General features: G+C 42.3%; 1 protein-coding gene across 6 annotated transcripts in view; it reads left to right on the plus strand.

Annotated features, from left to right (window-relative positions):
* Positions 1–1,166: 1,166 nt before the first annotated feature.
* Positions 1,167–26,773, plus strand: part of LOC122565401 (PWWP domain-containing DNA repair factor 3A-like) — a 57,222-nt gene continuing 31,615 nt past the window's right edge. For 4 of the 6 annotated variants that reach the window (XM_043721346.2, XM_043721348.2, XM_043721349.2 and 1 more), the window contains exons 1-4: positions 1,167–1,502; positions 19,229–19,330; positions 24,697–24,785; positions 25,706–25,776. In XM_043721346.2, the coding sequence (XP_043577281.2) occupies positions 19,271–19,330; positions 24,697–24,785; positions 25,706–25,776 (220 nt within the window). In that variant the 5' untranslated portion in view covers positions 1,167–1,502; positions 19,229–19,270. Of the gene's footprint in view, positions 1,503–19,228; positions 19,331–24,696; positions 24,786–25,705; positions 25,777–26,401; positions 26,516–26,773 lie in introns of those variants that run through there. The other 2 variants (XM_043721347.2, XM_043721351.2) reach the window with 2 other exon arrangements.

Here is a 26,773-nt window from a genome sequence, read left to right on the forward strand (position 1 = left end):
AAAAACACTTCCAACGATCTTAGCAAATCCCACCATTGACACCTTCAAGCAATGGGAGGATAAGACTTGAATGCTAAAAAAGGACATAAAATACTTCCAGAATCCAATCAAAAACAGAATTTTGAGCCCACTGGGAGTGGGAATGAAGATAAAACAGCCAGCAAACTGGTTTTCCTACTCTGTTACCAGTACTGTTCATTTTTGCCAAAATATATCTAGATTTAGAAAAGAGAGAGAGACAGACAGAGGGCTCTTGGAGTGATAATGAAAATTTATTTGCATTGTGAAAGTTGTACAATTACAGAGTAAACACTGAAAGCATTAGCTTGCTTTCCATTTAAAAGTATCAGGAATGGATTTATTTTGCGATGGAAAGAATGCATAGATTAGAAAGATTAGAAATGCACAACTGGATGTGGCAGGATTACCGAGCTTAAATTGTAAAACACAGAATTTATAGCAATTGCTATAATTGCACAGAAATTGCGATAAATTCTGTCTTATAATTGTGTCCTCCACAACCACCTGATGAAGGAGCGGCGCTCCGAAAGCCAGTGCATCCAAATAAACCTGTTGGTCTATAATCTGGTGTTGTGTGATTTTTAACTTTGTACACTCCAGTCCAACACCAGCACCTCCAAATCATGACTACTATCTTCTCACGTTGTTCAAGATGGAGGAGCTATTGCAATTATGTTGCACTTTTCAGTGGAAATAGGCTAAATTTCTTGTCTTTGTCATAAAACTACCTTGTGTCACATTTCCAAAGAAACATTGATTCTCCTGCTCCTTGCATTTATTTTAAATCATGGTTCTCTCTCCCTGCGATCTGATGTGCTCCTGACCTTCCTGGGAACAGCACCGTTCTTCCCCACTCGATCCGAGCAACGCCACAGTCGGTCATCCAGAAATCCCTTTGTGTTTTAATTTACTATTTTGAGGAGCAGCATGTGCGGATCGATCCTTGTCACCAAAGAGAAAAGGATCAAAATGGATTGCCAATGGGTCTTTCGAAAACAGAGCTGCAGTCACATGGCACATCGATGGCCGTTGGTGACTGTTATGTGACGTAATTTAAAAGGGGAGGCGGTGGGCGGGGCCTGGGCCCCCAGCTGACCCTTGATCCCGGAAGTGACCCGCACCTCCTCCCTCCTCTTCCCTGTCCATTTTCTGCAACCGGAACTTGGTCGTTGCTCCGACGACGACGGCAGGGAAACGAAAGAGAGTTGGTGCAAAAAACGTGAAAAAGTACAAGGAGGTGGACTGGGTGGGGAAAGGCAACGGCTTGGAAAGTTCGGCTTTGTTCACGACTTCGTTTGGGGGAAGGAGAAATGATTTTGCGTGGGAGAGGGTGGAGAAGGTAAAGAACAAATAAATCGTCGGATGCCTGTGGTGTTGGAGTGAGCCGCCGGGTTTCTGAAGGGAAGGCGGAGGGGGACGTGACTTTACGTTCCTCTCCACACCGTTAGATTCACCCTCCTTCAGCGATCGAGAACAAGTGGGTAAGCTTTTTCCTCATTTTATTGTTGATTGTACTTCTGTGGATGCGTAGATATACAATACTGTATATGTGTGTGTGGGTTTTAAACTGTCTCCACCGGAGGTGGTCGCTGGTAGCTTTTCACAAAGTCGTTGCCAAGTCACGGGAGTGGGGTCTATTGAGCTGCGTTTTCTTTTATTGTCGAGAAAGAACGAAGGATCCATTTGGGTAAGTTAGAAGACTTTTAAAGTCTCCTCCATGAGGTTTTGAGAGAACTCCAGTAACTGATTAGGAATGAGCTGATTAGAAGCACCATTGGGTGTTGTAAACTTCTGTTTAGTATATGCCGGAAGTTTTTTAGATCAGTTGCTTTTGACTTATTTATTCAGTCTTATTATATGCATGGGCATGTTTTCCGTAGCAAATGCAAAACCATAGTAATTTGACAACATTTTGTCGCTCAAATGAATTAACCTCTAAGCTTGGATTTAATATGCCTGAAATTGTGGAAACTTGCTGATACAAAGGAAGCTGAGCATTTCAGTTGGAAACATTATTATTTTAAACAGACTATCAGTTTAAAAATCAACAGTAAACTGACGGATACCTTATAAAGTGAAATTTATTAGATATTGCAATTCTGAAAACAAAGCAGGTCCTGGGGCCTCAGCAACAGTCGTAACAGCCGATGCAGTTTGAATCAGTTCTAGGGCTGCTGCATAGCTGCTGAAAACCATCGTGCATCCTAGGAATTCTAATGTAGCAACTAAAGAATGTGGATGTTGATCCCTCTGATCAGTCTGACCACATGTTTATTTCAAGACTTATTGGTCATTAAAAACAGTCTAGTGAGAACATACTTTAAGTCCATGTATGTTATTTCATTTGTTATTAGTGAGTTGATCTGCAGATAGAAACTGAAGGATGAACCAAATTAGAGTCATACAGATGTACAACATGGAAACAGACCCTTCGGTCCAACCTGTCCGTGCTGGCCAGATATCCCAACCCAATCTAGTCCCACCTGCCAGCATTGGAGGTGTAGTGGACAGCGAAGAGGATTACCTCAGATTACAACAGGATCTTGACCAGATGGGTCAGTGGGCTGAGAAGTGGCAGATGGAGTTTAATTCCGATAAATGCGATTGTGGTGCATAAATCTGAATTTAATATTCAGAGTTTCGGATGATAGAATATAATGAATTTTAGAACAAGTTATGAAAAATATAAAGGTAAACTATTTGAGCAGATGATCGCAGACATCAAGGGGAGGGTAGCATGAGTATTTGAGAGAATTTGATAGGGAGAGAGGGCAGGATTGCAGAGGAACAACTGGGAGGAAATGGAGTAATGGAGTTATTTTTAGATGGATCTAGAAAATATTGAGGGACTGCCCTGCACTGCATGGAGAAATTTGAAAGCAGGAGAACAGATTCCTGGAATATATTCAACCTAGGTAGCAGAGCTGAAAGCCTTAACAAAAGCACTGGAGCTACCCAAGAACCAGCGGGCCAGCATATGTACAAGTAGCAGATAGTCCTTTAACACCGTACATGACTACCTGATAGAATGGAGAAAGTGAGGACTGTGGATGCTGGAGATCAGAGCTGAAAATGTGTTGCTGGAAAAGCACAGCAGGTCAGGCAGCATCCAAGGAACAGGAGAATCGACGTTTCGGGCATAAGCCCTTCTTCAGAATAGAATGGGCCTAGCAAGGATGTGTCATTTCATCTGGAGAGCACATACAACATAAGGAACAGATGAGGGTTCTTGACGAAGTAGCAAATAAGCTGCACTAATTAAAATTTAAGGCTCTCAGCCTATGGATGCACACGATGGCTCAGTGGTTAGCACTGCTACCTCACAGCGCCAAGAACCCACCTTGGGCGACTGTCACTGTGGAGTTTGCACATTCTCCCCATGTCTGCGTGGGTTTCCTCCGGCTGCTCCAGTTTCCTCCCACAGTCCAAAGATGTGCAGGTCAGGTGAATTGACCATGCTAAATTGCCAATAGTGTTAGGTGCGTTAGTCAGGGCTAAATATATGGTATGGGAATGGGTCTGGGTGGGTTATTCTTCAGAGGGTTGGTGTGGACTTGTTGGGCCCAAGGGCCTATTTCCATACCGTAGGGAATCTAATCTAATCTACCTTCAACTGAACCCTTCCCTCAGGCCTTTTACCTGTCCATGAGAACTTTCTTAATTTCTCTGCCCCTCTTACCCATTTCGGCTGTAGTGTGGTCTCTCCAACCTTGGCTATTTATTGGTCTACAAACAAAGGGGTGCTATTATCTAGCGTACTGACCTCTACTTTGCGGAAGTTGAGTGCCAGCTTTGGAATCCACCTCTATCTCCCCCGTACCATGACCGCATTGCAAAACATCAGGCTATTGTGTCCAAAGCAGTCACTAGTCTCATTTCATGGCTTTGTCCGAGGGCAATCATGTCTCTCAAACTTGATTGAATTTATTTTAGGAAAGCAAAAAGATTTGAGGGCAGAGTGTTAAATGTTCCACATGGGGCTGGGTGGGGAAGGGGAGGTGGGGTGGGGTTCTCAGATGAGCAGAATTCATTTTCAGGGTGTTGCAAACTTGTGGGATTCTCTCCCGAGAGAACAATCAAAATGAAGTCATTGAATACTTTAAAGATTATTTGAATAAGTTCTTGATCAACAGGGGAATCAAGGTTGCAGTGGGTATATTGACAAGGAGAGCGAGGTTGTAATCCTGTTAGCCATGATCAAATGGAAAGAAGGACTGAATAGCCTACTGCTGTTTCCAGTTCGTAAAAGGTGACCCAACACCACTGTTTTAATTACAATTAGAAATGGATAATAAATGTTACCAGTGATGCCCACATCCTTGCCAAATTAGCAAAAAAATGCAAAAACAGACACTTTGGGTGGCAATCCATGTGCTATTTATTGGTCCACCTGAGTAGTCCATTGCCAGCTTTCTGCCTCACTATCAACTGCAAAATCTTGAGTTTGGCAATTAATAAATACTTAATGAGGCTTTTACACTTTGATCTTAATTATACATTTATGTTGTGATCTGCAGTGGATCTAGTCCTGCATCTTATGGAATCCCACTTAACACCGTCTTCTATTCACAAAATAGCACCAGTCAACTGCTTCCTGCCACTGGGCCAATCTTGGAACCAACTTGCCACTTTTCCTTGGATTTTATGGAATTTTTCTTTTCTGATGAGCCTTCCATAGACTTTGCACCTTATGAATTTTAGTTAAGCTTGAGGCGCCTTCATTAGCCACCTTTGATTTGCCTTTTGTACCGGCAATTACTTTAAGTTGGACCTTCCTTTAGATTGTTGCTAAATATGTCTTTTTGGTTAATTAATATCAGACTACCTTCCAATAATTTACCGCCACCATCTCTGGGTTTGCCTGCCGAGCCAGGAGCCACTTCATCTATCCCTTCTTGACAATCATACAACTTTATGGTCCACGCCAACCAGCGAATATTGGAAAATAATTATCAGAACCTCCTGCAATTTCCTCCCATGTTTTCACGGACAGCTTGGGATACATTTCATTCTGTCCTGATGATTTTGTTTACTTTCAAGGATGCTAACCCTGTGAATCTTTTCCTTCCTTACTATCTTTATCAGGGAACCTAGTAGTCAGTGAGCGCAGGTTACAGTATTGGCAGTGATGCTTTGGATGAGTCCAAGTTAAGGCGACAGGAAAATGGGTGACTGACCAGGAGGCTATTGGAATACTTCTGTCTAGAGGTAACAAATGTTAATAAGTGTTTCAGCCACTGGTAAATGGAAATTGACAACATGAGAGGGGTGCAAATAAACAGTCTTTATAATGGAAATAATTAGGTTGGTATGGCAGCTCAGTGTCGATTAGGACATTTAGGTGGTGAGTTGTCTGGTTCAGCCTGAGAGAGGAGGTTAGGAGAGCTAATGGAGTCGGTGGCTAAAGGAGTCTTTTGATAGAGACCATAGACAGTGGAAGAAATTGTAGTCCAATTTGGACTGAATGTCAATTCACAGAAGCAGTAGTGAATCTGAATGAAATGGCAGAGAGATACAGCTTTGTAATGGTGACTGACAGGTGAGTATTATCTTCTTTGACACCATTGGAAACTAAAATTAATATTTTAATTAACCTGCCTCGATATGTTATGACAGGTGCGACTTGAACCTGGACCTATTAGTTCAGGGTTAGGGACCCTTGTACTTGACTACCAGGGTCTGTTTGGAAGTAGTGAACAGTGGCAGAATGGAAATGATCAGTAAATGAGTGAATGTCCTGTCTTGGCATCCAAGATTCAAAGGCAATAGGTAGATGCAGTTGTGGGGTGGTCCTGATGGGTCAAAGTGGAGGTGGAGCGAATAGGTGGGAAGGAAGATAGATAGATGGCACTGCCGTCTTGAACGATCCCACCTGTCCATCTTCCCTCCCAAATATCCAATTCAACCTACCACTGTCACTCACCTCCCTCCCCCACGCCCCCACCTGCATCAACCTATCACCTTCTAAACCACCTTCTCCCCACTGCCACCCACCCTCCTATTTATCTCTCGGCCCCATTTGATGAAGGGCTTCTGCTCGGATGCTGCCTGACCTCCTGTGCTTCTCCAGCGCTGCACTTTTCAACTCTGACCTCCAGCATCTGCAGTTGTCACTTTCTCATAGTTTGAAGACAGGCTGAAAGAAGGACATGTGGTCAGTGAGGGGTTAGGGATTGAGAGACTGGTTAGCAAGGTTAGATCTCACGGAACACAGGGAGAACTAGCCATGTGGATGCAGATCTGGCTCAAAGATAGAAGACAGAGGGTGGTGGTGGAGGGTTGTTTTTCAGACTGGAGGCTGGGTCCTCTACTTTTTGTCATTTACATAAATGATTTGGACGCGAGCATAAGAGGTACAGTTAGTAAGTTTGCAGATTACACCAATATTGGAGGAGTGGTGGACAGCGAAGAAGGTTACCTCGGATTACAACAGGATCTTGATCAGATTGGCCAATGGACCGAGAAGTGGCACATTAGAGTTTAATTCAGATAAATGCGAGGTGCTGCATTTTGGGAAAGCAAATCTTAGCACAACTTATACACTTAATAGTAAGGTTCGAGGGAGTGTTGCTGAAAGTGTAGCTCCTTGAAAGTGCAGTCGCAGGTAGATAGGATAGTGAAGAAGGCGTTTGGTATGCTTTCCTTTATTGGTCAGAGTATTGAGTACAGGAGTTGGGAGGTCATGTTGCAGTTGTACATTACATTGGTTAGGCCGCTTTTGGAATATTGCGTGCAATCCGAGTCTCCTTCCTATCGGAAGGATATTCTGAAACGTGAAAGGGTTCAGAAAAGATTTACTGTGATGTTGCCAGGGTTGGAGGATTTGAGCTATAGGGAGAGGTTGAACTGGCTGGGGCTGTTTTCCCTGGTGGGTTGGTGGCTGAGGGGTGACCTTAGAGGTTTACAAAATCATGAGGGGCATGGATAGGATAAATAGGCAGTCTTTTCCCTGGGGTCGGGGAGTCCAGAACTAGAGGGCATAGGTTTCGGGTGAGAGGGGAAAGATGTAAAAGGGACCTAAGGGGGAACTTTTTCACGCAGAGGGTGGTACATGTATGGAATGAGCTGCCAGAGGAGTGGTGGAGGCTGGTACAATTGCAACATTTAAGAGGCATCTGGATGGGTATATGAATAGGAAGGGTTTGGAGGGATGTGGGCTGGGTGCTGGCAAGTGGGACTAGATTGTGTTGGGATATCTGGTCAGCATGGACGGGTTGGACTGAAGGGTCTGTTTCCATGCTGTACATCTCTATGGCTCTATGACCCTTATGATTTTATACCCCTTTCTGTGTAGTAGAAGCTCTGCATATGACTGGACAACTGTTGTTAGGATACCAAAATAGTACTTATATTTTGGGTCTGTTTCCATGCTGTACATCTCTGATTGTAAGTGTACATAGATTACCATTTTGTTTTATATTTTAAAATTGATTTCACTTTAAAAGTTACTTTATTTATCAATCTAAGGACGCTCTTGTGGTGTAATCATGGTGAATCTGTTTATGGACTGGGAGGTCTAGCTTCAAGTCCCACCTGCTCGAGAGGTGTGTAATAACACCTCTGAATAGGTTGATTATATAAGTTGGTTAAATAAAAAAGTAAGCATTTAACAAAGAAATATTTAAATTTTAATTATCGATTTTTTTTCCTGATGAGGATTCTCCTTCAGAAACTAACTGCAACTTTTACGCTGGATTTAATAGGAAAATATGGTTTACTTAGGTTATTTCACTTAAAGTTGTGATTTTCAAGAATGTTGCTAAACTTTGTGATTGATTGAATTGTGTGATTGCCAGTTATGTTCACATGAAGATGGTTGATTGGATGATGCAAATGTATCAGGACCCCATGGAACAACATCCCAAAAGGAATCCGTACCTTATGGAGATGAGGCATTTCCACAAAATTCCATTCAGTTTTTTCGAATTTGACGATGGTCAATGCAGCATGTCCTTGAGACACCATGGGAAAAGGAGATGGTGAATTATATTGGGTTGTTTACGGAGTAGTCGGATGTTCATTTGGCAGAATATCTCAGTACCAGAATTTTAATGAAACATCACGATGTAGCTTGATGAGAAGTGTCAATTCATTTTTCCACAACTGGTGTCACAGTACCATCATCTTAGAGAAAGTGAGGACTGCAGATGCTGGAGATCAGAGCTGAAAAATGTGTTGCTGGAAAAGCGCAGCAGGTCAGGCAGCATCCGAGGAGCAGGAGAATCGACGTTTCGGGCATAAGCCCTTCTTCAGGAATGAGGAAGGTGTGCCAAGCAGCCTAAGATAAAAGATAGGGAGGAGGGGCGTTGGGAATGCGATAGGTGGAAGGAGGTTTGGTGCACCGATCTTGAATCTCTTCATAGCCAACTGCCGCCACAACATTAACCGCCTCAACCTGTCCACCCCTCTTACCCACTCCAACTTCTCACCCTCGCAACGTGCAGCCCTCCACTCCCTCCGCTCCAACCCCAACCTCACTATCAAACCGGCAGACAAGGGAGGCCCGGTGGTAGTTTGGTGCACCAATCTTTACACCGCTGATGCTAAACGCCAGCTCGCGGACACCTCCTCCTACTGCCCCCTTGACCGTGACCCCACCACCAAACCATCATCTCCCAGACCATCCATAACCTCATCACCTCAGGGAATCTCCCATCCACCGCCTCCAACCTCATAGTCCCACAACCCTGAACCGCCCGTTTCTACCTCCTGCCCAAAATCCACAAACCTGACTGCCTCGGCTGACTCATTGTCTCAGCCTGCTCCTGCCCCACCAAACTCATCTCTGCATACTTCGACACGGTCCTGTCCCCCTTAGTCCAAGAACTCCTCACCTACGTACGGGACACCACACACGCCCTCCACCTCCTCCATGATTTTCGCTTCCCTGGCCCCCAATGCCTTATCTTCACCACGGACATCCAGTCCCTATATACCTCCATCCCCCATCACAAAGGCCTCAAAGCCCTCCTCCTCTTCCTTTCCCGCCGAACCAACCAGTAGCCTTCCACTGACGCCCTCCTTCGACTGACTGAACTAGTCCTCACTCTGAACAACTTCTCTTTCGAATCCTCCCACTTCCTCCAAACCAAAGGAGTAGCCATGGGCACCACATGTGCCCCAGCTATTTCTGCCTCTTCGTCGGGTATGTGGAACAGTCAATCTTCCGCAGCTACACTGGCTCCACCCCTCACCTTTTCCTCCGCTACATCGATGTCTGTATCAGCGCTACCTCGTGCTCCCACGAGGAGGTTGAACAGTTCATCTACTTTACTAACACCTCCCATCCCAACCTCAAATTTACCTGGACCGTCTCAGACTCCTCTCTCCCCTTCCTAGATCTCTCCATTTCTATCTCGGCCGACCGACTCCCACAGCTACCTAGATTACACCACCTCCCACCCTGCCCCCTGTAAAAACACCATCCCATATTCCAAATTCCTCCGCCTCCGCCGCATCTGCTCCCAGGAGGACCAATTCCAATACCGAACAACCCAGATGGCCTCCTTCTTCAAAGACTGCAATTGCCCCTCCACTTCCTGCCCCTCCAATCGCCACCAGGACAGAACCCCACTGATCCTCACCTACCACCCCACCAACCTCCACGTACATCGTATCATCCTTCGTCATTTCCGCCACCTCCAAACAGACCCCACCACCAAGGATATATTTCCCTCCCCTCCCCCATCAGCGTTCAGAAAAACCATTCCCTCCGTAACTCCCTCGTCAGGTCCACACCCTCCACCAACCCAACCTGCACTCCCGGCACCTTCCCCTGCAACTGCAAGAAATGCAAAACTTGCGCCCACACCTCCCTCCAAGGCCCGAAGGGATCCTTCCATATCCTTCACAGATTCACCTGCACCTCCACACACATCATTTACTGCATCCGCTGCACCCGATGTGGCCTCCTCTACATTGGGGAGACAGGCCGCCTACTTGCGGAACGTTTCAGAGAACACCTCTGGGACACCCGGACCAACCAACCAACCCAACCACCCCGTGGCTCAACACTTCAACTCCCCCTCCCATTCCACCAAGGACATGCAGGTCCTTGGACTCCTCCATCGCCAGACCATAGCAACACGATGGCTGGAGGAAGAGCGCCTCATCTTCCGCCTAGGAACCCTCCAACCACAAGGGATGAATGCAGATTTCTCCAGCTTCCTCATTTCCCCTCCCCCCACCTTATCTCAGTCCCAACCCTCGAACTCAGCACCGCCTTCTTGACCTGCAATCTTTTTTTTTAGATTAGATTACATACAGTGTGGAAACAGGCCCTTCGGCCCAACAAGTCCACACCGCCCCGCCGAAGCGCAACCCACCCATACCCCTACCCCTACATCCTTCCCTTACCTAATCTTCTTCCCCACCCCTCCGCCCCCACCCTCTCTCTGGCCTATCACCCTCATCTTAACCTCCTTCCAACCTATCGCATTCCCAACGTCCCTCCTCCCTAACTTTTATCTTAGCCTGCTTGGCACACCTTCCTCATTCCTGAAGAAGGGCTTATGCCCGAAACGTCGATTCTCCTGCTCCTTGGGTGCTGTCTGACCTGCGCTTTTCCAGCAACACATTTTTCAGTACCATCACCTTGTACTGAAGATGCTACTGTGGGGAATAGGCTGTCATTTCAGTTCCCAGTCTTTGCAATTGCAAGAATGCATGGAATGATCATAGTGGCTTTTGTCGAGGTTCACTTTGAGCCGTTATCATAACACAAGACCGTGTGCAATACAAACTGTTCTCAGAGATGCATACCAAAACTAATATCAATTGTTGCTGTCAACTCTGTGAAGGATATTGTGGTGCATGAAGCTGACAAGGACCAAAAGTTGCAGTCTGGCACATTCCAAACCCAAGGACATTGTGCTGTTGGGAAGAGGCACAGAAGCTGGTACAGTCTAAATGGGTAAAGAGCACACTTTCGGGCCCTCTGACTGTAATACTACACTGGGCAGGAACCATTAAAAATATCCCTTGGGATGTATGTCTCATGAAATATTTAATGTAAATGTAGATCCAATTTACATGTGAAAGGAACCATAAAGCCCCATAATATTATGTTTAACCTAAATGATCATTTTGTACTGAAGTAATTTGATTTTTACTTCAATGTCCTTTTACAAATTTTCTTGAAGTTTGTTTTGGTTAAGTAGGAAAGGATTACATCCAAGTGACTTCCTGATTTTTATTATATTATAAAAGTTCAGCATGCTGAGGCTGTATTTTCTTTTTAAAAGCTTGTATCTTTAAAAAATTATACTCTGATAATGGTTTTGCAAACACGTGTTTCTCGTGTGTTAAGGTCAACCCTGTGCTTTTCCAAAGTGTAGAAAAATTCTACTTACCAACCATAACAGCCAGTGGAAAAACTCACTTCAATTTTAAAAAAATGCATACACTTCCATTGAGAACAATAATAGTACACTTATGTGATATAATGCCATTGCAGGGAATTTGATTGAATTAAAGATGGAAAGCATAAAGCATTCATAGAATGCAGGCATAGCTGGCAAACTGGATTTCTTGTCCATCCAAAATGCCTTTGAGAAAAGGTTAGTAATTTGCCTTATTAAATGCTCCAATCCTTGTTGAGTATACTCTGGTGCTGTTAGGGAATGAGTTCCATGATAATGAAGCAATACCAATATATTGCCAAGTCAAGATGTGATATGATGAAGGGAAATTTGGAAGGGCTGGTATTCTCATGCAACTGTTCAACTTTTCAGTCCAGATAGCTGAGATCACTATTTTAGAAAGTACTGTTGAAAAAGTGTTGTTACACAAGTACAGTGTATATCTTGCACCACTTGTGAAAGGAATGAAAGCTTTAAAACCATGGATGGGTACCTATCAAAAATGTGTCTTGAATGATGATAAATCTCATGACTTAGAGTCATAGAGATGTGCAGCACGGAAACAGACCCTTCAGTCCAACTCGTGAATGCCGAACAGATATTCAACCCAAGCTAGTCCCACCTGTCAGCACCTGGCCCATATCCCTCCAAACCCTTCCTATTCATATGTCTAGATTAGAGTGGTGCTGGAAAAGCACAGCAGGTCAGGCAACATCCGAGGAGCAGGAAAATCAACATTTCGGGTAAAAGCCCTTCATCAGGAATGAAGGCAGGGAGCCTCTGGGGTGGAGACGTAAATGGGAGGGGGGGGTGGGGCTGATGACAAGGTAGCAAAGATTACAACAGGTGGATGGGGGTGGGAATGAAAGTGATAGGTCAGAGAGGAGGATGGAGCGGATAGGTGGGAAGGAAGATTGGCAGGTAGGACAGGTCATGAGGATGGTGCTGAGCTGGAAGGATGGAACTGGGGTAAGGTGGGGGGAGGGGAACTGAGAAAAATGGTGAAGTCCACATTGATGTCCTGGGGTTGAAGTGTTCCGTGGAGGAAGATGAGGCGTTCTTCCTGCAGACATCGGGTGGTGAGGGAGCGGCGGTGGAAGCAGCCCCGGACCTGAATGCCCGCATCAGAGTGGGAGTTGAAATGTTGGACCACTGGGCGGGGGGCTTGATGTTCTGTGGAAATGCCTCATCTCCATAGGGTACTGATTCCTTTTGGACTCAATTCTGGACTCCTCCATCCCAGGGAAAAGACTTTGTCTATTTATCCTATCCATGCCCCTCGTGATTGTATAAACCTCTATAAGGTCACCCCTCAGCCTCCGATGATCCAAAGAAAACAGCCCCAGCCTATTCAGCCTCTCCCTATAGCTCAAATCCTCCAACCCTGGCAACATCCTTGTAAAACATTTCTGAACAGTTTCAAGTTTCACCACATCCTTCTGGTAGGAAGGAGACCAGAGTTGCAGTTCCAACATTGGCCTAACCAATGTCCTGTACAATGCAACGTGTTCCTCGCAACTCCTGTACTCAATATTCTGACCGACCAAAGGAAGCATACCAAATGTCGCCTTCACTATCCTACCTACCTGTGACTCCACTTTCAAGGAGCTATGAGCCTACACTCCAAGGTCTCTTTGTTCAGCAACACTCCCTAGGACCTTATACATTTAATGTTAAGACCAGCTCAGATTTGCTTTCCCAAAATGCAGCACTTCACATTTTATCTGAATTAAATTCCATCTGCCACTTCTCAGCCCATTGGCTCATCTGATCAAGATCCTGTTGTAATCCTTCACTGTCCACTACATCTCCAATTATGGTGTCATCAGCAAACCTACTTACTATACTTCTTATGCTCACTTCCAAATCACTTCTATAAATGACGAAAAGTAGTGGACACAGCACCGATCCTAGTGGCACTCCACTGGTCACAGGCCTCCAGTCTGAAAAACAACCCTCCACCATCACCACCCTCTGTCTTCTACCATTGAGCCAGTTCTGTATTGAAATGGCAAGTTCTCCCTGTATTCCATGAGATCTAACCTTGCTCACCAGTCTCCAGTTGGAAACCTTGTCAAACGCCTTACTGAAGTCTATATAGATCACATGTACTGCTCTGCCCTCATCAATCCTCTTTGTTACATCTTCAAAAAACTCAAATCAGGTTTGTGAGACACGGTTTCGCATGCACAAAGCCATGTTGACTATTCTTAATCATTCCTTGCCTTTCCAAATAAATGTACTACTTGTCCCTCAGGATTCCCTCCAACAAATTGCCCACCACTGACGTCAGGCTCACTGGTCTATAGTTCCTTGGTTTGTCCTTACCACCTTTCTTAAAGCTTCCCACAGAGTTCTCTGGTATACCTGATCCGGTCCTGGGGATTTATCCACTTTTGTGCATTTCAAGAAATCCAGCACTTCCTCCTCTGTAATATGGACATTTTTCAAGGTGTGTCACAATCTATTTCCCTACATTCTATATCTTCCGCAGTAAATACTGATTGAACTAACTTGTTTATTACCTCCCCATCTCCTGCGGTTCCACGCAAAGGCCATGTTGCTGATCTTTGAGGGGCCCTATTCTCTCCCTAGTTACCCTTTTGTCCTTAATGTATTTGTGAAAACCCTTTGGATTCTCCATAACTCTATTTGCCAAAGAGTTGTTTTAGAATTGCACTTGTGCAGGCAAGTAGAAGATTTTCCATTTCTTTTCTGGGATTTTTTCAGGGCTGTCGGCCTCTCCTGTAGCCAGTTATCTTAGCTGTATCCAGATGAACTTAAATTGGCTGAAAACTAACGTCTGTGATGGGTCTCCAAGCTGTGGCACAGGTGGAATCATTCCATGATTCCAGCACAGGAGGAGGCTATTCAGTCTATTATTGTGCTGACTCATCATAACAGCAACTCGACAAATCCGTCTTCCACACACTTCCTACAGTATGACATTTTCTATCTTCATCTAATTAACCAATTCCTTTTGAAATCCGTGCTTGACTCTATCGACCATGCTCTAAAATTTCAGATTCGTTTATTAATAGATCAGATTACCTTTTTTTTTCATTTGTCTAAGACTATTCTTGACTGAATATGGCATGAATTTGATCTGATTCGCTGGATGTGAGATCATCTGACTCCATCTATCACATATTGGTTCTGCTGTTTGTGCCTTTCAAATGCTGTGTGCAGATTCCCCCAAATGGCACCCAATTCTTAAGTATTCCTCCTGCTGTTCCTGGCATGCTGTATAGTATCGAGTATGTGGTACTAGAAAAGCACAGGTGGTCAGGCAGCCTTCGAGGAGCAGGAGAATCGACGTTTCGGCATAAACTCTTCAGGAATTCCTAATGAAGGACTTATGCCACAACATCAATTCTCCTGTTCCTTGTATGCTGCCTGACCTGCTGTGCTTTTTCAGCACTGCACTCTCTACTCTGATCTCCAGTATCTACAGTCCTCACTTTCTCCTATGCTCTATATAGTATGCATTGAATGTGTTTTTTGCCTCATTTGGAGATGGTAGAACAAGGGTTTTCTTTAAGTGAGAGATTGAGACTGTGCAAATGCTAATGCTCAGGCGAGCAGTGTCTGTAGAGAAAGGAACAAAATTGATAGCCTCTTTAGATCTGATGAAGGATTATTGATTAGAAACGTCAATCATGTTTCCATTCCTCTTGCTGCCAAGCCTGAGTATTTCCAGTATTTTCTGTCCAATATTTGCAATAGTTTGTTTTTGTTTTGGCTTGCATATGGTGATTGCTATGTCTTTTGATAATACTGCAAGAATCCAGTATAACACATTAACATCCCTATTTCCACCAGGGCAAAATCTTGAAACTCTTCACAATTGGAATAGTAATACTGATTTTCTAATTCCTGAACGTTTTACACTTGTCGAAAGAGTGGGCCATTGGTATGAAGCACACTTTGGATTTGTATGGTTTTGGTAGTTTAAAATTTTATAGCTGATAATTTTACTGTATTGCAAATAAGCAGGTGTATTGGGTGGGATATAGATTTATTCTACAGCAGCTATAACCTCCAGGTACAACTGTGAAATAAATGGCTGTGCTAAAGAAAGTCTAAATTAGGTGTTGTTGTGCAGAGCTGTATAGAAACTGCCTCCATGAAAGGTGCAGGTGGAAACATTTGTTTTTGTAAGATTTTGTTGTTGATTTTTCAAATGTGGTTTCTCATTTTTGAAGCCCCTGCCACAACACAACCACAACCATTAAGCTGGACTTGCAGCTGTGTTAGTTTGATTATTCTGCAAATCAGCAAATGTAAATTTTCTTCCATTTGAGGTTTCTGTTGAGATTTTTTTCTTTTTGCTTTGCAGTTTTTTTTTACAGTGCATCTTGAGATGCGTACTCATTCAAGCTCAGCACTAGTTTGCTTGTCTGAATCTAGCAGGTAGTCCAACTGAACCTGAACTAATCCTAATCTGATTTCAACATGTACACATCCATCAAAGGCATTTATGGCCAATTTCATTCTGTCTGATTTAGTGGAATAGAGTTTGCGGATAACCTGACCGATGATCTGCCCCTTATTTACTTACACACAATCAATCGGATGAAATTCTGTTTAATCAGTGCATGGTACTTTATTAATGAGAACTAATTGACTAGACACTTAGTCAACTCAGAGTCCAACATTTTAGGCCCACTTTTTTCAAAAGAGCCAAAATTTCAAATGATTGAGAGCATTTTCAGAATGGACTTCTCTGAATATGTGATCTTTTCATATTTCAATAATTTTGGGCTATATAATTGAACATAAGGCCTCTGTGCAACCAGCCATTAATCACTCTTGTAGAATTCTACAGTAGTTCCTGCTACAACTGTTACTGAAAGACGTACATGTTAGGAGTGGGATCCCTGTGTTCCTTAATGAGATCCTGGATCATAAACATAGATTTCTGCTAAAATATTGTATCAATCGTCATGAGAGCTTTAAAAAAAACTTTTATTCCCGCAAACCATAAGTTATTTTAGAGTCAAAATGCTGATAATGTAAACTGACAGCAAAAAATACTAGTTAAGTAATCAAGTTAGTCAATATTTGGAAAAAGTTAGTTCAGATTGTGATGTTTCTGATTCATGCACTTCAGTCCAAAATCAATTTCTTCCACTTTGCCGAATTGGAGTATGCCGTCTGGTTAATCTTCAGTTATTATGAAGAATTTTGATTAAGTGGGTAGGAGGAAACTTTTACAGGATTAGTGACCAAAGGGCACAGGTTCAAGATATCTGTCAAATCCAATTTGCTCTCTGAATTTCTTCATGTTACTTTACTTATTTGAAATTGACTATTTGACAGAGGAATGGTGAAACCGCTTTAGGAGAATTCTGGTATCCTGAAGGAAAAGGCACCTTCTGTGGTGCACATCCTTTAGCCTATGGCAGACAACACAAACCATTTGGAACAAAATGACCATTTTAGAAGTGATGCTGTCCTGTCGATGAAATCAGTCCACACTCTGCACTCTTCTTCGCTGTATTTTGTACAAGTTGCAGTCTTCCCCATGCCAACCCAACCCTAGGATGTTTCAATTCAATAAAATATAATAATGTATCTTAAAATAGTTCCATCAAGGATTCCTGTTTTGAATTCCTTCTTGCAGTGCTCATTACCCTTGAAGAATGTCTCACTGTTCAAAAAAAACCTTCATCTCTCAATATTGCCATCCTCACTAAATATAGTGAAATTTCCAGCCTTAGCATTGACCTCATTGCTGTTAAGATATTTACTTTGTTTTCTGGAACAAACTGTATTCATCAGTTTTGTCTGCAAATCTTTGGCGTAAGTATGGGCAAAATTAGTTGCACAAAGATTTCTAATATTCTATATTCAGCAGTTTGTCTTAGCATCCATTGCTATACATAGTTTCAAATGAGTCATTGCAATTTTTAAAGGATATCTTGAAGTACAGTGGCTGGCTCATGATTGATATAGAGTACTTTGATTTCCTGGAGTGTTCATTAACTTTTTCATTATGCTTTATTTTACATAAATTAATTTGAATTCAGTGAAAATTTAAAGATTCCTTTCACTTGTATTCATGAGCACATTGTTGCTACTGTTGAAGTTAACAGATTTGTTATTCTAATTGTGATTTTTTTTATTATTGTATTTAACAAGTTTTATTCTGTTTGCTTTGAGTTTTAGTTTTGCGTGACATTTTTAAGCAACCTGTTCAGAGATGTTATTATGCAATTCTGGAGCTGATGGCCCTTGAACCAGGTTGTTTGGCTTAGCTGTAGGGGGCACTATCACTGCCACAAGAGCCCTTTTAAACCAAAATTTGAATAGAGGAGCATGTTGACAAGTGAAGCTTTGTTTGTGGATCAGTGGTGCTGGAAGAGCACAGCAATTCAGGCAGCATCCGAAAAGCTTTGAAATAGACGTTTCGGGCAAAAGCCCTTCATCAGGAATAAAGGCAGAGAGCCTGAAGCGTGGAGAGATAAGCTAGAGGAGGGTGGGGGTGGGGAGAGAGTAGCATAGAGTACAATAGGTCAGTGGCGGAGGAGATGAAGGTGATAGGTCAGGGAGGAGAGGGTGGAGTGGATAGGTGGAAAAGGAGCTGGGCAGGTCGGACAAGTCCAGACAAGTCAAGGGGATCATGTTACTGGAGGTTAGAAACTAGGATGAGGTGGGGGAAGGGGAAATTAGGAAGCTGTTGAAATCCACATTGATGCCCTGGGGTTGAAGTGTTCCGAGGCGGAAGATGAGGCGTTCTTCCTCCAGGCGTCTGGTGGTGAGGGAGCTGCGGTGAAGGAGGCCCAGCACCTCCATATCCTCGGCAGAGTGGGAGGGGGAGTTGAAATGTTTAGCCACGGGGCGATTTGGTTGATTGGTGCGGGTGTCTCGGAGATGTTCCCTAAAGCGCTCTGCTAGGAGGTGTCCAGTCTCCCCAATGTAGAGGAGACCGCATCGGGAGCAGCGGATAGAATAAATGATATGAGTGGATGTGCAGGTAAAACTTTGATGGATGTGGAAGGCTCCTTTAGGGCCTTGGATGGAGGTGAGGGAGGAGGTGTGGGCACAGGTTTTACAGTTCCTGCGGTGGCAGGGGAAAGTGCCAGGATGGGAGGGTGGGTCGTAGGGGGGCGTGGACCTGACCAGGTAGTCACGGAGGGAACGGTCTTTGCGGAAGGCGGAGAGGGGTGGGGAGGGAAATATATCCCTGGTGGTGGGGTCTATTTGGAGGTGGCGGAAATGTCGGCGGATGATTTGGTTTATGCGAAGGTTGGTAGGGTGGAAGGTGAGCACCAGGGGCGTTCTGTCCTTGTTGCGGTTGGAGGGGTTGGGTCTGAGGGCAGAGGTGCAGGATGTGGACGAGATGCGTTGGAGGGTATCTTTAACCACGTGGGAAGGGAAATTGCGGTCTCTAAAGAAGGAGGCCATCTGGTGGGTTCTGTGGTGGAACTGCTCCTCCTGGGAGCAGATACGGCGGAGGCGGAGGAATTGGGAATACGGAATGGCATTTTTGCAAGAGGTAGGGTGGGAAGAGGTGTAATCCAGGTAGCTGTGGGAGTCGGTGGGTTTGTAGAACCTAAGTGAAGTTTTGTTGTCATTCCTTCTGCCTAGCTGAAGTAAAACTCTTCCTTTGGAAGTGATAGCCATTGCATCAAGAGCTTTTTTAAAATATTGTATAAAGATTATTTTCTACTAAATTTCACTCTTGACAAATTGGGATTTCTCTGAATATTTTTCATTTTACATACGAATTACAGTAATTCTTTGTTATTTATTTGTGCAGCATCAATTTTATTAGATGGCTGTGAACCAACATCTTAAATGCAAAGAAGCATCAAATTGAGTTTTTTCTTTCCCCTGCACAGTATATCAATTTGGAACAAACTGGATATGCTGACTCGAAAGCAATGAGTGATTTGGATAAATTCGTCTTTTGCAAATGGCAAGGTCGGCTGTGGCCTGCAAGAGTAAGTTTACTTTTTTATTTGTATTTTTCTTCCATAATTTTCAATGTTTTGTGAGCTGATGTAATCAGGTTACTAATCTACTTCATTCTATACATGTGTTCCTTTTCATAGGAAATGTTGGCTTCATCTAAGACATATTCTTTCACTCTGTCACTAGCCAAGTTTCCATTAAACTCATTTTGTAAATCAATTTTACCAATTTATACCAACCTATCTTGGCTAATGTTCTCAGCAATGTGTACTTGTACTGAACTGGTTTGGTGCGAACCATCAAATCCCAGTCATTTATTTTGCTAGGCTGCTCAATTCTCTAATGGAAGTTGTCTTCTTCCTCCTTTCATGCAATGTGACATCACTAACAAAACCAGTATTTATTGCCTATCCCTAATTGCCCTTCAAATGTTTTTGCAAGCCACTGTCCTGAACCGGTGAAGTCTGTGGTGTAAAAACTTTCACTATGCTGTTGTGGAATGAGTTATTAGATTCTGACCAAACAGCATTGAAGGGATGGTAATATATTTCCAAATGTGAATATTGTGTGGATTAGATGAGAACTTGCAGGTGGTGGTTTTCCCATGCATCTGCTGTCTGTGCCTTCAAGGTGCTAATGGGAGTTTGTAAAACTGGTGGATGGAGTGCCAATCAAGCTGGCTGCTTTCTCCTAAATGGTGTTGAGCTTTTTGTGATGTTGGCGCTACAGTGATCAGGCAAGTGAACAGTATTCCATCGCACATCTGGTTTGTGTTTTGTAGATGGTAGACAGGCTCTGGGGAATTGAGGTGTGTTATCGGGCCAGAATTCCTAAACTTCGACCTGCTTTTATAGCCATAGGATTTATATGGATGGTCCAGTTCAGTTTCTGTTTAGTGGTAACATCCAGAATGTTGTTAGTAATGCATAGACTATTGACGTCAAGAGGAGATCGTCTCTTTGAAGATGATCTTTACCTGATACTTGCATTGTACAAATATTGCAGCCCAAGCCTGAATGTTGTCTATGTCTTGCTGCATATGGACGTGGACTGCTTCGGTATCTGACGAATCACAATATTCTGAACCAACCCTGCTTCTGACCTTTATAATAGAAGGAAGATTGCTGATGAAGTAGCTAAATTTGGTTGGGTCTAAAATACTACCCTGAAAAACTATTTCCAGCTACAAGTCCCACCTTCTCCAGAGGTGTCTTAACATGACTGGACAGGTTTAGTTAAAAATATATACCCTGAGGCTCCTGCAGTGATGTCGGGGACTAAAATATTGACCTCCATCTAGCACGACCATCTTCCTTTTATGCTAGGAATGACTCTGACCAGTGGAGAGTTTTTCCCGAATCCCATCAACTCTTGTTTAGTTAGAGCTCTTTGAGTCACATTCTATCAAATGCTACCTTGATGTCAAGTGCAATCAATCTTGACTCACCTCTGGATTCAGCTCTGTTTAAATACACTTCAGTAAATTTAGCATCAATATTAAAGCACCTTGTTTAGATGATTGAATTGGGTGTCATGGTAGTAATTTCCACAATCTCTAATTACAGCAATTAAAAGGAAAGACTTTGTAGAAATGCAATTTTGAGATTTTAGGGCAAAGCAGCATATATAAAGGAAATTTCATGGCTCAAAGATGTGATGCAATGTGAGTCTTTTCCTTTTGCCAACACTTACAATATTTCATGCAGCTGCTATTACTTAAACTGTGACTGTATGCTGTGTCAATGCACTTGTATTAATATCTATTCTTTCAGTCCTCCTGTTTTGTACTTCTGCATAGTTTCTTTCACCTTTATAGTGTATCTATTACCCATTTGCTTTTTAGCTTAAATAGAAACATTTTGAGATTTTTGTCTTTGGTATACCCCTTTAGTATGCACCTCCCTTGTGTTTTGCTACAAATCAAGTGAAACTATTCTTGGGTATTAGTATTCTAAGGGTGTGTTTCATTGAATAAAATGGGAGATTACCAATAAAATTTAATATAATTAGTAAATATTTTTAGAAGTCTTACTATATGGTTTCCATTTTATTCACAACCTGTCACAGTATTTTGTTCTTAGTGCTCAATTTTGAGCATTTGCTTTACTGAATTCTTATTAGGAAGTCTAGTCCTGACTGTGAGCTGTGCTGATAAAGGGTGTGCGTTGTGTTCTTTTGCAATGAGTATTAGGCTTGGCTGCAGTTGAAAAGCTTACCACTTCATTATGTAAACTTTAATGTGGAGTACATCAATTTAAGTAAAGGAGATCCTGCTCAAGGCCTCAGCAAATGTTCAGGAGATCAAGCAATGAGTTAAAGGAAGAAAATAAATACTAATAGAACTTTAATCTAATTTGATGCAGCGTACAGCATCACAGGCCAGGAACAAGATCCATAAAGAATTTGGAGGATTTGTCGTGAAGAATCACATAGAAAGAGGAGAAATCAGATAGGGAAGTACTGTAAAAGAGAGAGCGTCAGATTGAAATGGAACTGGTTTCAATGGGGCAGTTTTTTTGGGAAAATAGTGACCATCATCATTGGTCGAGAGAGAAAGAGTAACCATTTAAGGTCAGTGACTTTTTTTTTTTGTTCTGATGAAAACTGATCTGAAGCGCAAAACCTTTTTCTTTTTGCATCCATGCTGCCTGAGTCTTTCCAGCATATTTTGTTTTTATTTCAGATTTCTGGAATCGGCAATATTTCATTTTTGTGTTACTATCATTAAGTTTAGCATAGTTACGGAAAAGAGCATGGAAAGTCAAAGGTGAAGATACTTGAGTGGAAGAGGGCAAATTTCAGTCAGCTGGTAAAGGATCTGACCCAGGTGGCTTGGAAATGAAGATTGACAGGTAAACTGTTAAATAAGCAATAGGAAGCATTCAAAAAGGAAATACTTGATGCACAGACTAGATACATTCCACTGGGGGGTGAAGTTGATGAGGGGAAGAAGAGAAGAGCATTCAAAATAATGAAACTGAAAAAGAAAATTGAAAAAATGTCAGGTTCATAATGTAGTTAAGAATCGCAAATACATGAAGCACAGAACAGGATATGAGGAAATATAGAGTAAATGATGCAAGTTCTATAGAAGGTGCAAAAGCAGGCATCTGGGATTTTATACATGCCTTTGAAAATTGCTGGCAAATAAGTTTCAAAAGGCCTGTGCTATCCTTAGCTTCATAAAGTCAGAGTGCAAAGCAAATAGTTTTTAAAACAATCACTAGTTAGGCTATGACTAGTGTTGTTTCCCTTCCAAGGCACTAAATGTTTTTAAAAAGATGTTCAAGGCTTTGGAGAATTTTACAGTTCTTCTGAAGAATTATGTTGGAATCAAAGTATTGACTCTTGTTTTCATTTCCACATACACTGCCAGGCCTATCAAGCTTATCAGCACCGTCTTTTTTTTTTATTTTCAAGAATGGTAGCGCAATGCAAGGTCCCAGTGCAGTGAGGAGAGAAGCTGTTCTTCTGCAGAAGCTGTTCTTCTGCACAATCCTGACAGCTGAGAAGGCCAAGGAAAGATTTAAAAGCAATGTTTATAATTTAAAAGGGTTTTGATAAAGACAGAGAAACTGTGTTTACAATGACAGGATTATTGGTAACCAAAGAACTCCAATCTGAAAATAATTGAAAGAATGAAAGGGGAGATGAGGATTAATGTTTAAAACAACAAAATGGTGATGGAAACCAATTCAGTAGTAACCATTCAAAACGAATTAAAAAGTGGGAAAAATCAGTTATAGAGAAAACATTAAAAATCAGATTAAATTAATATTTCTTTCAAAATACAGGTATAAACACTGTTCCTAGTTAACTCTTACACACTATTTTAACTTAATAATGTTTATATTTGTGTCTTGGTGGCCTTTTTGGTTTTAGCAGTGTTTAGCTTTTCAACTGATTGCCAGCTGGAAAGCTGCACTTCGCAGTTTTCCACAGATGTGAGATCTCACTATTCCGTGATCAGTCAATAAACACCAACAATCGGTCAGGTCCTGTAAGATTTCACAATTTATTCAATCTCGGCCGGGCATAAGTTGCCCAGTAACAGAGGTTAAACACTCCCGTGTTCCTTGGAGAAACTGCGCACATGGCTTAAAACAAAGACATTTTTATACCTTTTCTTAAAGAGAGGTACAATTGTAGACCACATTCAAACAGCTACCAATCAATTTTAACAAAATTGATTTATTGACAGCAACTTGTTCCCAGGAAATATCATTGGGCTCAGTGTCAAGATTAGAGTGGTGCTGGAAAGGAAAACAGGTCAGGCAGCATCCGAGGAGCAGGAAAATCGACGTTTCAGACAAAAGCCCTTCGTCAGCCCATTCCTGATGAAGGGCTTTTGCCCGAAATGTCAATTTGTCCTTTGTCCTAATAGAAACTTACAAGAAAATACATGACTTGGGAAGGGTGGACGCTAGGAAATTGTTTCCGTTAGGCGAGGAGACTAGGACCCGTGGACACAGCCTTAGAATTAGAGGGGGTCAATTTAGAACAGAAATGCGGAGACATTTCTTAAGCCAGAGAATGGTGAGCCTGTGCAATTCATTGCCGCAGAGTGCAGTGGAGGCCGGGACACTAAATGTCTTCAAGGCAGAGATTGATAAATTCTTGATGTCACAAGGAATTAAGGGCTACGGGGAGAATGCGGGTAAGTGGAGTTGAAATGCCCATCAGCCATGATTGAATGGCGGAGTGGACTCGATGGGCCGAATGGCCTTACTTCCACTCCTATGTCTTATGGTCTTATTGATAATCTTGTTTAAAAATTAGTACTGTACGAAATTAAAATCAATTTATCTGTCAGTCCATGCTCAAAAACTAGGTAGAGATTGTCAGGCTTGCTTCATGAGTAATGTTTAGTCAAATTGGAATCTTTTAACCTATAAAGTTTTTTGCTGAATTTGAACACATACTAAAGGTCAAAGATGAAAGGTCAATTTATATTCCTCCATGTCACCTTGTCTTGCATCACTTGAAAGTTGTGGTTTACATAACGTCAATGTCCCAAAATGCATCAAACTGGTGAAGAGAGCCAAGTATAAATTATTCCAGATGTAAGACCGTACAATAGCTAACTGTAGTTAGCCATTACTTTTGATTATTATACCAGTATTAGGTGATTTTGTACTACTGCTACCATGAGTGACTGGTCAAATTTGATCCCAGAGAGAGTGCAAGGACATAATTCTGTAATGTATTCTTGTAATGCTTAGCAAATTGAATGATGTAAAAACTTCACATTCACAATTACAATTGATTTTAAAACCATTTGGAACTGTTTCCATTTGGAACTAAAGTAATTATGTAAATGCAACTTAAGTCTTGATTGCATCATTTTCACTTGGAATAAAATGCATGTTGTAATTTCTTTTTTTTTATTGAAAAGATATTGTCGAAATCTGCCAATTCTCCCAGTAAGGCATCTGAGACCATTTCCGATTGTTTAGATGTCCAACTAATATGCTTGGATAAACAGTAAGTATTGAAGCAATGGTGAAACAAATTGAATTTCCACTTGCCACTACAAAGTTTGAAAGGACCTTGGTGACTGACTCAACACTGACGTTTTCTACAAACCCACCAACTCCCAAGCCGCTTTGACTAAACCACCTCCTACCTTGCCTCCTCTAAAAATGCTATCCCTTATTCCCAATTCCTCTGCCTCCACCGCATCTGCTCCCAAGAGGACCAGTTCTACCACAGAATGCACCAGATGGCCTCCTTCCTTATAGACTGCAATTTCCCCTCCCACGTGGTGGTTGATGCCCTCCAGCGCATCTCATCCACCTCCCGCACCTCTCACTCGAGCCCCACCCCTCCAACTGCAATAAGGACAGCCTATTTCTGATTAAGGGCTTTTGCCCAAAATGTTGATTTTCCTGCTTCTCGGATGCTGCCTGACCTGCTGTGCTTTTCCAGCACCCCACACTCTAATCTCCAGCATGTGCAGTCCTCACTTTCACCTGTTTGAGTTCTGTTATGTGCTCCATGAAATCCAATTCATATTCTTCTCATAACTAGCATTATTTTGTATACATATTATTTATTCATATCCATGCTTCTTAATTCATTTGCAAAAGCTGATGAGAGCTGCTCACACCCCTCAACCAATATTGTTTGGACTGACTCTGCAAATATTGTCCAAGTGTCAGGTTTGCTCCAGATGTTTGTATGAAGAAGCAAAGAAAGGACACTAAATTTCCTGGTATTTAATGTTCAAAAGTTGTAGGGTGACCATCCCAGGTTTATAAGACAGAGTCTTGTTCCTCTATTTGGGGTCCTGGATCGTTGGCAGAATAGGCTTGATTGCCTCCTGTTCTTGGGCTGCTATTGTACAAAATTGTTGATGTCACAGTTGTGCAACCACACAGTATAACATTTGGTTTGTATTTTAGGTTGTGTGTTAAGCACAGAGACACAAGACCATTTGAGCAAAAACAAGCTGAAGATATTAGCTCTGGGTTGGGTGAGTACTTGCCTATGAAACCTACAAATTTCATAACTTTTTTTGAAAAACAATACCGTTCTGAGCAAGATTAATGTATGATTAACTATTGCTCCATACAGCTTGCTTAGTTCAGTAGTCTTAAATGCAGGAGCTGGTCCTTTATGATTCCATGGCTGCACTTGAAGTATAACTGACCTTGATTTATTTTCATTTTATCTTGGACTTTTACTAGCTTTTATGTGCTTACTTGTACAAAATACTGAAGCATATTGAATTGTTGTATTTTCTGTAAACTTTTTTTATACAATGGTTTGATAGACTTGCTGAATTTGATATATGTTTTTAAGGAAAAAACTTACCAACACCAAACACATTAGTTGAAGACTTTTCCCAGCAATATAAAAGTGTAATCATCCTGATAATATAAGCAAACGTGAAAAATATTACTTCAAAAAATTTCAACCTGCTGTAGGAATACCAGGCTAATCTTGATGAATGTGTGGGCATTGATTGCCATCACTTTCCAACTGGAGATGAAAGTTTACAGTTTGAAAGAGTTTCTGTCCTGAGAGAGTTTCACTGGGCAGCACCATTGAACTGCAATTGTGATCTTGTTCCACAGTAGGAATGAACAGGTTCTTGTAGTGCCCAGATGAAAAGATAATTATCTTCAGGTTGGAGGAACATTTTGATGCATTATAACCCCAGGTCGTCATTCTGATATCTTGCTAAGCTCGAGGTGCCAACAGTTGAAATGGTATGGGTCCTTGAGCCAACTCATTGCTTGTTACCTGAAAATGAGGAATTCATTATCACCCTCTCTGGCTGCTGTCTTGCATAGAAATATGTTCATTACACATTTTCATTTCACCCTCGAACTCAGCACCACTTTCCTAACCTGCAATCTTCTTCCTGACTTCTCCGCCCCCCCACCCCCACTCCGGCTTAACACCCTCACCTTAATTTCCTCCCACCTATCGCATTTCCAACGCCCCTCCCTCAAGTCCCTCCTCCC

The sequence above is a fragment of the Chiloscyllium plagiosum genome, unplaced genomic scaffold, assembly GCF_037043375.1.
Source record: "Chiloscyllium plagiosum isolate Xiang-an unplaced genomic scaffold, Cpla_swu_hap1 HiC_scaffold_28, whole genome shotgun sequence".
Classification (NCBI taxonomy): Eukaryota; Metazoa; Chordata; class Chondrichthyes; order Orectolobiformes; family Hemiscylliidae; genus Chiloscyllium; species Chiloscyllium plagiosum.